The 13,249-nt window shown below is 33.5% G+C and overlaps 1 protein-coding gene across 1 annotated transcript; it reads right to left on the minus strand.

Moving 5' to 3' along the window:
• Positions 1-363: 363 nt before the first annotated feature.
• On the minus strand, positions 364-7,841 carry LOC136219955 (uncharacterized). Its single transcript, XM_066007570.1, has 8 exons — positions 7,464-7,841; positions 7,219-7,362; positions 7,034-7,137; positions 4,803-4,895; positions 4,144-4,246; positions 3,983-4,057; positions 2,814-2,909; positions 364-725 (listed from the first exon to the last, which is right to left on the minus strand). The coding sequence occupies exons 1-8, from the start codon at positions 7,551-7,553 to the stop codon at positions 666-668; spliced, it is 765 nt and encodes a 254-aa protein (XP_065863642.1). The 5' UTR covers positions 7,554-7,841; the 3' UTR covers positions 364-665.
• Between the last annotated feature and the right edge of the window lie 5,408 nt (positions 7,842-13,249).

The following is a 13,249-nucleotide window of genomic DNA, read 5'->3' on the forward strand; positions in this document are numbered from 1 at the left end:
GTTTTGACCAACTTTAACGGTTTGACCACTGAAACCACTGATTGGAGTGTTTGATTTAGAGAGATTTGGGAGAGAGTTTTGGGATGAAAACGCTAATTTAGAAAAAGCTCATTTTAGGAGCTTTTTCAATTAGCGTTTTGCAATATTTAAAATTAATGGACTTCTTTAACCCTAATTATTTTATGTATACTTTTATGTATTAAAAAAAGTAATGCCCTTATTCGTCTTTTTGCACAAACCGCTATTATCAATCAGCTAATTTTTACCAAACAGATCTACACAAACAGCTAGTCAAATCAGCTAATGTAATCAGCTAACAGCTAATGTAATCAGCTAACAACTAATTCCCAAACAGGGCCCATATCACATGCAAATAAAACTAGCCATTTACTTTTAACCAAGTTTTATGTTTATCGTGCTAGCCAGACACTGTGTATGTGATTATAACAGCTTCAATAGCTAAAACTATACAACACTATATAAATATATATTTGTGGGAATCAGTTTTCTTTCATTGACCCAGTTTGGACTGCGTCCAATGTAAATATAATACGGACCGAGTTGAACTTAGATAAAATAATTTAATGTAAAATCCAATTAGGTTCGGCATGATCCAGCCCATGAATAAGTCTACTAACAATTTCGACTCAATTTATCACAAAACATTATGCTCCAACTGTGTAAGAGACTTTAGTAATTCCTTTCTTTGTCCGGATTTGGGAGACCTGAAAAACGTCCAATTTACGTCGCAAAACAGCCAAAGTCAACAGCAATAACAAACAATGGATGAAAATCATCAAATTAATCTAACATCACAATAACTTTAGGTATTATTAATTTGGTCTTTCAACTTAACATTTAGAGTAAAGTTAGTTCAAAATGATATATGCCAACCTATAATTAGTACTAGTAGCTCAGGGTCAATTTCTGCAAATGAACATTAGGCATAAATTAGTTCTTCAACTTGACACTTGCACTGAACTAGTTCAAAATTACATGTATTATCATATAATTGGTGAGTTTTTTAACACATGTTAATTAGAATGTTAACATATTATCATATAATTGGTGAGTTTTTTAACACATGTTAATTAGAATGTTAACAAGTGTTGTTTCGTGCTAATTTAACCAACAAATACTAAGGGGGTATTTGTTTACTCCATGTTGTCCTCATGTTTACCTTTTCATATTAAAAAGGAAAGTTTTAAAGGGGTCTACGGGAATATGGATAGAGATAAAGGTTGGGGTACGGATAAAGATAAAAGATTGAGATAAGATAAAAATAAGATAGAAGGACTTACTATCTCGCGTTTGGTATGTAGGATAGAAATAGGGATAAAATGATTCATTTTACTATATTACCCTTATCCAAATTTAAATAAACTCATATTATTATAGTATCAATGTAGAATGAAATTAATTAAATTTAATATATCATCCTAACTTGATAATATTTGGGTAAACTACACCCATGGCCACTGAACTTTACCCATTTTCACATTATGGCCACTGAACTTCATTTCTTCCCGGTATGGCCATTGAACTTTACACTTTTTAACACCGGTAGCCACTCAATTTTAACTAACTTCTCAAAATGACCGTTAACGATCGTTAACGACCTCAAAATGAAAATATTCAAGAATTAAAGTTGTTCAGAACGACATTTACCATGAAACCACATTTTTTATTTTCGAAAATCACATTTTTTGGAGCTTTCTCTCTCTAAAAATTCATTTTCTCTCTCCTAACCAAACAACACCCAAATGACCTCAAAACGAAAAATTTCAAGAATTAAAGTTCCTTAGAATATCATTAACTCTTTCGATTTTTTATTTTTAACCGTAAACGGTCGTTTTGAGACGTTAAGTGGCCACCGGTATTAAAAAGTGTAAAATTCAGAGGCCATACCGGGAAGAAATGAAGTTCAGTGGCCATAATGTGAAAATAGGTAAAGTTCAGTGGCCATGGGTGTAATTTACCCGATAATATTTGGAATACTGTATTAAATTTTCAAAATACAAAAAATGGAACAACTAATATATTTAAGATGATAAATTAAATTAAATTAATTTCGTTCCAAATTGATACTACAATAATATATGGACAAACTTAAGTTTTCAAAAATTCGAAGATTAAAAATAACTTGTGAAATATTTGAAACACTCTACTAAATTTTCAAAACACAATAAATAGAATAAATAATAAAATTTAAGGGACAAACTTGACTTTTTCATCCAAAAAAGTTATCCACATGTCTTATTTCACCCCCTAGGTATAACTTTAGTGGGATAAGAGGTTTATCTCTCCCTTTGTCTCACCCTCCTATCTCCCAAACAAACATGAAATAAGCTATCTTGTTTTTTTTATCCCTGTCACCTCATATATCCTATCTAACAAACATCCCGTAAGTGTTTGGTTAGAGAACTACTGTGGGTCTTTTATACATGAAAAACAACTTTTTCAAACGGTAAGAAATCCCTATTTTTCCAACAGCAAATAGCAACAACACCTAAACCAAACCGCCCTAAGTTAAAAGGATCAAATTGATACCTAAAATTTATTTGAGAACAAATTAATCTTGCAAGCCAAGTTTAAGCACTATATTGACCCTTTATCCCAATAATAGCTAATGATGAAGAAGAAATACAATCATCACAAATACACTACTTCTATAATAATAATCCACAACCAACTCATTAATTCTGAACTATTCAAGAGATGACACGTCAATATCACCACTGTCGTGTCACCTCATGATTTGTTCGGACTAAAAAGTCTCCCAAAAGAAAGCAACTTGCAATAGTATTTATTACCTTTATACTCTTAATCTCTGAAATGTCAGAAACATGGGTACCACCACAAGGACATCCAGGAAAGTCTCCTAACTTCACAATACGGGGAGTGCTTCCCTGAAAGATATGCAAACAAAGGCTAATGAAAAATCTATATACCACAACACAGGCACAAGTGAAGTCAATACCTAAAGAAACTGAAATTTGATGGATAGAGGGTCAACTTGACCATAAAGTTGGCCTGTAGAATCAATTAAGTCTGAAATCAAGTTTGGGTATTAATTTCATCCTTAAGAGTCTGAATCAGCCAAAAATAATATGTAGCACTCGTGTCACTTCCTCATAATGAAACATATCATTTTCAAATACCAAGTTAAAATGCCAAATTTATGCTCAAACTTGATTTTGAATTAAATTGAAACTATTAATCAATTTCAGAGAACAAATTGACCCTTTATTAAGAGACTCCACTGGTAATATAGTGAGGGAGAGAACATATGATAAGAATAACATTAGATCATTTTCATATGATAAGGATAAATTATCTTGTTGTAATACATTACCAGCTCCCTGAATTTGTCTATAAAAATAGATTGGCTCTTTGAATTTTGTTAGTGTCTCACCAGCTCTTTAAACTTGCTTATTTCGTATCACAGCTCCCTAAACTTGTTCGTAAAAGAAGATTTGCTCCATGAACTTTGCAAGTGTCTCACTAGCTCTCTAAACTTGCTTATTCCGTAACAACTAAACACAAAAACTTATTAAATCTAAATTCTAAAAATACATGTTCATCTATTCGAGAATTAATTTTTTCCTTTCTCCTACCTTTCAACCTATTACAAGAGTTAGTGTTGCAGGTTTGAGAGATCGACCGGATGAGGATCGAAAGTTAGTATTCTTGTTTTTGTATTTATTTGTTACGGAATAAGCAAGTTCAAGAAGTTGGTGAGACATTTGGAAAGTGCAAGGAGCTAATCTACTTTTATGGGCAAGTTTAGAGAGTTGGTGTACGAAATAAGCAAGTTTAGGTAGCTGGTGTGACACTAACAAAGTTCAAGAAGTCAATCTACTTTTATGGACAAGTTCAGGAGCCGGTGATGTATTAGGCCAATTATCTTCCCTAATAATCTTTAGGGGCAAATTTGAACTTATTCCCATTTTTAAAATAGGTGAAAGCTTCGAATCAGGACCTTGGAAATATAGTCAGGGAGAGAACCACCGCACAAATTAGAAGCTTCCTCATATGGCAATACAGCAACAGAAACCTGAATGAAATAAAGAGAAGACTTATAACAAAACAGTGCCTGTACATATTTGCCAGGCATAGTGAAAAAAAATGAGTGGAACTTACTATGCCCCCTCTAGATATTAATGCATTTGCTTCTATCTCTATTTCTTTTTGCTTGCTTTGCAATTCACTTGGAGAAATAGTGCCTTTGTATTCAACAAACGGCCTGTCAAAATAAATTATGCAAAAGCCTCATCTCATAACCATCAAAATTCACATAACATTTACGAAACTTGTCCAGAAAATTCTAATGACCGTTCCAACTTTGAAAACTACAGATTAGATTAGCCTCTTGAAATTACTTAAATTGACTTGGTTAACCCCCTAAGTTCTATATGGTAGAGTAAGTGGAGATTTGAACAAGTTGAAACTCATAACACTTTAAGTAAGCTAGGAAGCCAATAGTTCACTTTAAAGAAATTTAGAAAGTTAATAGGTCTCTTTAAACAAGTTTAAGGAGTTAATCCGTCTTTTTCAGGGAACAATCGGCTTTTAGCACTCAAATATTTTACCCCCAAACCCAAGCAAAAGAATATAAATCAAATGGTTTTTAGCCTTTTATTCATTTTCAGGACTGTTATGCTGAAATCTGATTATTTAATCTCAACAAGGATCATTGCAAAAGAAGAAACAACATCCATGCCATTGAACATGAAGATTATGAGTTAACAGCCACAGAATACCAAAAAAAACTTACAATCTAAAGGAGGGCCAAAACATACCCATCAGGAAAATGGTAGCCTTTTCCTGCCTGCAAATGATCTAATCCCACATTTAGTAAGCACCCATCAATTAAATGCCCAGCTGAATGCAACCTGAACAAGGAAAGATTAAGTGAAAATAAGAGATGAACGTTCAAAAAATCAGGTCCAACTCAGAATAGCACCATCTCAAATGCAGAAGTTTAATTTATACTATAAAGATCACACTAATATACATCACCAGTAGTTTATTTTGTTGTAAAAGTTCAACATACAGTTGGCTTAGAGTAATATTTATAATGGGTGGCAAATGTATAGGCAACCCGTCAACACGACACGAACCCAACACAAATTTAATGAGTCACACTATGAAACTTTGGGAGCGAGTGATCGAAAGGCTAAGGAGGACGGTGAAGATCTCGGAAAACCAGTTTGGCTTTATGCCGGGAAGATCAACTATGGAAGCCATCCATCTAATGAGACAATTAATGGAGCACTATCGAAATAATCATTGACTTGGAGAAAGCATATGATAAGGTACCAAAGGAAGAACTTTGGTGGGCCTTGATAAGGAAAGGCATTTCGCGGAAATATATTGACATCATAAAGGACATGTATGAGGGAGCATGCACAAGTGTACGTACTAGTGTTGGAAAGACTGAAGAGTTCCCTATTACGATTGGAGTGCATCAAGGTTCCGCACTAAGCCCATTTCTTTTTGCCATCGTTATGGATGAACTAACAAGTTCACTTCAAGATGGTATACCATGGTGCATGTTGTTTGCAGATGATATTGTGTTGGTTGATGAGACGAAAGAAGGAGTGGAGAGGAAGTTGGAACTATGGAGACAAACTCTACAATCTAGAGGCTTTAAGTTGAGCCGAAGTAAGACAGAATATTTGGAGTGTAAGTTTAGCGGCCATAGGAGTAGGGAGGTAGGGACAATCACCCTAGATGGGAGAGTTGTTCAGGCATCGGATTGCTTCCGGTATTTAGGATCTATTATCCAAACGGATGGAGAAGTAGATGGAGATGTTGCTTATAGGATTAAATCTGGTTGGTCTAAGTGGAAGAGTGCTACGGGTTTCCTTTGTGACCCCCCGGCATGCCTAATAGATTGAAGGGAAAATTCTACCGCACGACAATCAGACCAGCATTGTTATATGGTACGGAGTGTTGGACAGTGAAACACTGTCACATCCATAAGATGTCTGTGGCGGAGATGCGTATGTTGAGATGGATGTGTGGTCACACGAGAAAGGATCGGGTGAGTAATGAAATAATTAGGACAAAAGTAGGTGTTACATCTATTGAGAATAAAATGAGAGAAAACCGACTAAGGTGGTTTGGCCATGTGAGACGTAGTGCGCTTGATGCCCCGGTTAGGAGGATCGAAGAGTGGCAAAGGGATGTAGTGGTGAGGGGTAGGGGAAGACCTAAGCAAACTTGGAGGAGGGTGATCGAGAGTGATATGAGTTTACTGGGAATCGAGGAAAATATGGCAGTGGATAGGACGGAGTGGAGGGAGCGAATTTGTGTCGCTGACACGACTTGATTTCACGGTTTTATATGATGGTTCATGTTACCCGACCCCGAATCATTTCGGGACTAAGGCTTTGTTGTTGTTGTTGTAGTGTTATATTAAATGGGCAATGACTAATGAGTCATTCTCGGGTTCACCTGAAACTGACAAGCAAATTTTTGTATCGAATTAGAGTTGAATTGGCACATGTATCATTACCATCCTTCATATTTTCAAATGTAATCTTAACAGAGGTATTAGAATTACACGTGACCCGTGAACACAACATGAAACTATCATATTTCTATGTATTCTCTGACATATAGTAAAATTGCAAGTTACTCAACACAATACGAAATTAGCGGGTTAGAGATTTATTAAATAGGTTTTAGGTCAAAGATAGTAAAATTACATATGCCTCGATACAAACACAAATGAAATTAGCTCAAATTTTGGAATCAGTCAAGATTAATCTGCTAACTCAAAAAATGACGTAAATATTTAAAATTATTTCTATATCCTCCCGTATAAATACATTCGCCCTCGACATAGGTAATACATTACATATGATCCACGAACAAGACATGAACCCCATAGGATTGATAAGGAGGAGATCATCTTAAGTACTTACATGATCTCCAATAAATGCAAATATATCATAGACTTTTAAAAACATTAAGCAAGAAGATCAATGTGTGGAGCAACACAATTTCATAGATAAGTAATCACCTGGAGTTCAGCTTGCGTCTATCCGCATCAACATGTAGCAGAACATTCCTTCCTCGCTCAATTTCAGAAGCAGAATTCTCCTCTGTAAGTCCATAATGATAAACCTAGAAATCCCCAATCATATTAAGAAATAAAACAAGGAAGAAAAGGAAGGGAAAAAGCACGAAAGAAGTAGAAAATCGCACAACTCCGTCCTTGGATCGAACATCTCGAACAATGAATTTGAAATTGGAATCACCAGTAATGAATCCTGTATCCGCCGGCTGGCCTCCTCCTTGAGGATGAAAAATTGTGGAGTCCAATATCAAAGCATGTTTACCATCATCTCCCTTTCAAATCAAAAGAAGAAGTAATCCAATAGTGAGATTTTGATCGGAATAACACAATTTAGAGGTTAAAGAAGCGAGTACAAATTAGTAAAATGGAAAACCTTGGAGAAGGAGATGACGGCGGCTTCTGATTGGAGTTTCCACATATCGTCATAGTATTCGAGTTTTGTTGCTGCGAGTGAAGAATCCATGAAATTCCGAGGAATTGAAATTGCAAAGAGGAAACAAATATGTGGGAAAAATCATGGACATACGTCTTTTGATTGGTCTCCTTTCCTCCAGACTTCAGTCATCACTCCATTTTTGACTTTGTAGTAAGCGGAAGGAAAGATCTACCTCTTCAAGCTCATACATTGAATTGAACCATCTTCAATTTCTGCTGTTTCTGTTATTTGATCCTTCCCAAAAATTGGGAATTTTTATGCAAACAGTAAATATGTGTTTTGAAAACTATTTTATGTTTGTAAATCTACATAATGCAACCAATAGGTTTAATTTGAAGCACTTGAACAAAATGAACAAAGGTAAGTCAATAGTTTACTTGGAGAAAGCAAATGGTAAGAGTGTTTAAGTATGTGATTACGTCCCTTCTCGAGAATAACTATTTATAGATAATTAGGATGTACCTATTATTGAGTAGTCTTTCCAAATGGCTCATTGAGTTATGCTTCATAAGTCTTTCCCTTCTCCGTATTTTATGGCGTGATATCGGAATTAGGAGCATATCTTTGGAATCCGGCTTTGTTATTAGTCCACGTGTAGATGTAGTTATGCTTTATGCCTAAAGCTCCCTATTAGTACATGTGTACAAACCTTAATTCGATGTGATATAAGATGTCCCATCTGGCTTGTGTCAAAGCTCTTTAATGCTTTAACTATTAATTTCCTTCAATGATGGGCTCAAAAGTTTCGCCTAAAGCTCCTTATTGGTACACGATAGCTTTAACCCGCCAGTTACATACATCATGAGTACATTAAACTTCATGCAAATAATTGTTGGATTTGTAGACCTTCCATTCATATTTTTCTCATAAGTGCATTGCAATTCTCATTTGTTTAAAAATATATCACGCACCTTTAAATCGATCACCATTGTTGATGCTTTAGATACAATAGGAATCACAGGTGCATCATGGATCTTTGGAAGTCACCAAAATTGATAAGTCCTTCTTTTTCTGTCTCTTGTCTCATAGATACTTGATGGGACATAGTCAACTCGTGCATTTGTTTCAGGAACAACTTTGTCAATTGGTTGTGTTTCAGGGACAAATGTATCTCCAACATCATCATGTTTGGCGTTATAAGTACCTCATATATCTTCATGTGTCATTCCATTAATTGATTGATCTGACATATGGTTTGGATGTGTATTGTCTTTAGAGGGGTTACTTGTCTCAACATTCCCTTCCTTAAAACATTGCGGTATTTGTGCATCTATTATTCGCGATATTAATTCAACATATAATGAGATCACATCGGCCAGATTCTTCCAACAATACTTTATGAAGCATCGTACATCATTGAGATCAACAATAGATACTACTTTTTAAAGATCTTTGTTTGGACCATCTTTTGCTTGCATGGACATACATAGGTCAAATGAGGTTGAATCAATACCTATAGAAGTGTAAATTCTCTCTTTTAACCTCTCTAACTTGAATTTTGTTGAAACCCGGAGAAACTTCAATTCACCACCCACATCTGTCATGGTACTTGCAACTTTTTTCCATTGGTCATTCCACAAGATCAAACAAATAACAAATTCTATGGACATACTTCTACTGAAATGAGCAAAATCAATTGTCAAATTCCTATAAGAAGCATATCATATTAAACAAAGATGTAGAATAGGTAGTTCACAATTGTGAAATTGACTCTTTTCATTTTGACAAAGTCAGTTCGCCTTTGAGGTAGTGTGAAGGGCAAATGTAAGAGATGTGGAGCTCTTTATATTGAACCAACCAAATATGGAACTGGAAATATACTTCGACATAATGAAACTTGTCTAAGAAGAGACACTAAAAATATAGGTCAGTTAATTATATCCCGACATATTAGCTCTACGTCTATGCAATTAGGTGGTCAATTTGATCATGAAAAGTTTAGAGAGATTTTGAATATGGCTGCTATAAAGCATAATTTACCTTTTCAATTTGTTGAGTGGGATGGAATTGGGGCTGCTTTCCATTATTGTCGTGAAGATTTAAAGCTTGTCACTAGAAATACTTGCAAATCCGACTGTCTTAAGTTGTATAAAAGAGAGAAATCTAGGATGAAAACTTTGTTGAATGAAACTTCGGATAGAATTAGTTTAACAAGTGATTGTTGGAGTTCTTTAACTACTGATGGGTATATTTCTTTAACTGCTCACTTTATAGATAAAGATTGGAAAATGCAAAAAAGAATTATGAACTTCTCTTTCATACCACCACCTCATACTGGTATTTGTTTATTTGAGAAAATTGGCTCTTTCTTGTCAGAGTGGGGTATAGATAAGAAGATATTTTCAATTACATTAGGTAATGCTAGTGCCAATGATGTTTGTGTTCAGATGTTAATAACTCAATTGACCTTAAGAGATGCTCTTTTGTGTGATGGTGATTTTTTTCACATTCGTTGTTGTGCTCATATTCTCAATTTGATTGTACAAGATGGTTTAAAGGAAGTTGATTCTGCTATTCAAAAAATTCGAGATAGTGTCAAGTATGTGAAAGGTTCTCAAGTTAGGAAGCAAAAGTTTTATGAGTGTGTTTCTAACTATAATCTTGATTCCAAGAAGGGTTTGAGACAAGATGTGCCTACTAAATGGAACTCGACTTTTATTATGCTAGATAATGCCCTTTATTATCGTCGTACATTTATGCTTTTGACTGTCCGAATAGGGATGAATGGGATAAGTTAGAGAAAATATGTGAGCTTTTGTCACATTTCTATGATCTTACTCTTGTATTTTCGAGGACCAATGAGTCTTTACCATTTATGTGACCTTGTTGCAAGAGATGAAGAGTGATGATACATACAAGAAAGAAATGGTTAGTCGAATGTATGCAAAGTTCAATAAATATTGGAAATCCTTTAGTGACATTTTAGCAATTGCGGTTATTCTAGATCCATGTTACAAGTTAAATTTTGTTGAATGGTGTTATAAAGAAGCGTATGATATTGATGCGGATTATGAGATAAGGAGTTTGAAAAACAAGTTGTACACTCTTTTTAATTGCTATTCAAATGCAAATGTTGCATCTAGGACAATAAGCAGTTCAAAAGCATCGGAGAAAAGTCATACTCAAGAAATGCGAGATACGTTTCTTTCTATAAAGAAGAAAAATGTTTTGAAGGTAATTTTATTGTTTTACAGGCCTTGTACTCTTTTAATTAGCTTGTTTTCCATAATATATGTTATGCTAAAAAAATTCTTCTTTTTGTAGAACTTTTTTGACAATAAGGAGGCTTCTGAGCAAAGATCACAGTTGGATCAATATTTGGATGGGCCAAGATTGGAAATTAGTGATTTTGATGTGCTTTCGTATTGGAAGGCTAACCCATTTCACTATCCTAAAGTTGCAGCAATGGCTCGTGATGTGTTAGCCATTCCGGTCTCGACAGTTGCATCAGAGAGTGCGTTTAGTATAGGAGGAAGAGTGTTATATCAATATAGAAGTACACTCAACCGCGACACTGTTGAAGCCTTGATTTGTACACGAGATTGGTTATTTGGTGACCAAGGTAAGATTTAACATATCTTTGTCTCTTTTCATTTTGATAAGTAATTTTCTAATGCTTTTAACTTTTGTAATAATTTTCAGAATTAAATAAAGATGAATTGGTTGAAGATATCGTGGACAACGACGATGATGCAAATGATGATATTTCTACTACAATGGCTTCTGCTTCAAGTTCGATTCAAGTGGATTGATATATTTACTTTAGTATTTTATTTCATGGATGTTAAAATTTGATATTTTTCATTTGTGTTAGCTTGTGTTTGATGAATTTTTATGGATATATAAATTGTGGAGATTGAATGGTTTTATTTTATATGTAAATTGTATTTTTCGTGTCGTGTCATGTCGTGTCGTGTCGTGCCGTGTTGTGTGAAACAAGTTGGGTCACATTAAATTGACACGTTTCTATTTTACTTTTGATATTTTCGTGTCGTGTTTCCGTGTTTCTGGCAGGTTGTGTTTGTGTTTGGATTTTTGACACGAAACTTTTTTCGTTTCGTGTTTGTGTTTAGTGTTTTGACACAAACATGAAAATTGACACAACACGAACACGCAAATTGCCACCTCTAACTATGAGCCTGTTTGACTTATTTGTTGTTTGAAAATACTGTTTTTCCAAAAAACAGTGATTTCTATTTTTATAAAAAACTATTTTTCATATAGAAAAGACAAACATGAGGTTTCTAACCAAAACACCTAAAACTCTCAATTTGAATGTAAAAATGCAAATAAAAGTTGAAAAGTAGATAAACAAAACACCTTTATATATTTACACGATATTTTCACTTAAAATTTACAAATAAAATTAGTATGTTCTAAAAAAAAATCATTACTGATACTGCCCTTTTTGAAAATTTATATATCCAAGATTGGTCAAATTCATCTCTTATAATCTAATAGTCACTTTCAAATTTATCTCGCCAGTCAGTCACTAACCAGATAAAAACCACCGAATTATGACATGTGTTTGCAATTCCTAGATGTGCTGACAAATTATGGTAATAAATAATTTTTATATTGTGAAAAACTCAATTTCTTAATTTCGTCATTTTTAATTTTTGTTGCGTAAAATAACATTGGTTTAATACTTATTTACACCCTTAAACTTAGTAAATTTAATCTATTGACATTCTAAATTTTTAAAATAATCTAACACATATTTATAGTTAGTTTTCAAAACCTATCAAACACACTTATAATTGGTTTCAAAAATCTATCACACACATATAGTTAGTTTATCCAGACATCCTGCACACAAAATCGTTGATCTGATACATTTAACATATGAGATGGCATATGCGTGTTATAGAAAAAAAGAAAAGCGCGTGAGTTCGTTCTGTATGCCACTCATCTATCAAAGATGACGATCAACGATTTTATGTGCAGGAGGTCCAAATGAACCAACTATTAGTATGTGATAGGTTTTTAAAACCAACTATAGGTTTTTAAAACCAACTATAAATATATAATATTTTATTTTAGAATACCAATAAATAAAACTTATTAAATTTAAGGGTGCTAATATGAAGCGAATATCATTTATTGATATTTAAACTAGAGAAAGCCACGTGTTATGGTAATCCACGAGCCATTCGGTGGATGAGTTGTATGACATTCACACGGTTTGTATTGGCAGCTAATGCTAATAATAGAATTTTCAAAATGTTTTTCTTTTAATATATTAAAATAAAAAGATTTAATTGTATTTTTCATTAAAGAAAAAACTTATTCGGTAGATATACCTAATGGTATATCAATGCATTTACAAACTAAAATTTTTATGGTTATTTCCCAAAAAAAAAAGTTTTATGGTTTTTATCAAATATTTTTATATTTGTAGAATAGTTTTTAAATTCTACAAATTATTTATATATATTTTTAAAAAAAAAAATTGGTCTAATATATATAGGGACGCTTCTAAAAATTTATAGAGTCTGGATAAAATAGGTAAAATAAAAAATAAGGATCATATTTAATAATAAAAATTGTGTGCGTAATAAAATCTTTCAAAAATTGTTTTTCAAATAACAGTTGTTTTTCCATTTGAATCACAATTCTATTATTGTATCGTCTATCATATAAAATTCTTCTAAAAATCATCGTCTTTTATAGTATCACTTGCAAAATAAAATACATAATTTTCATAAGAAACGGTTTTTTTT

Source organism: Euphorbia lathyris, chromosome 2 (genome assembly GCF_963576675.1).
Source record: "Euphorbia lathyris chromosome 2, ddEupLath1.1, whole genome shotgun sequence".
In the NCBI taxonomy this organism is placed as follows: Eukaryota; Viridiplantae; Streptophyta; class Magnoliopsida; order Malpighiales; family Euphorbiaceae; genus Euphorbia; species Euphorbia lathyris.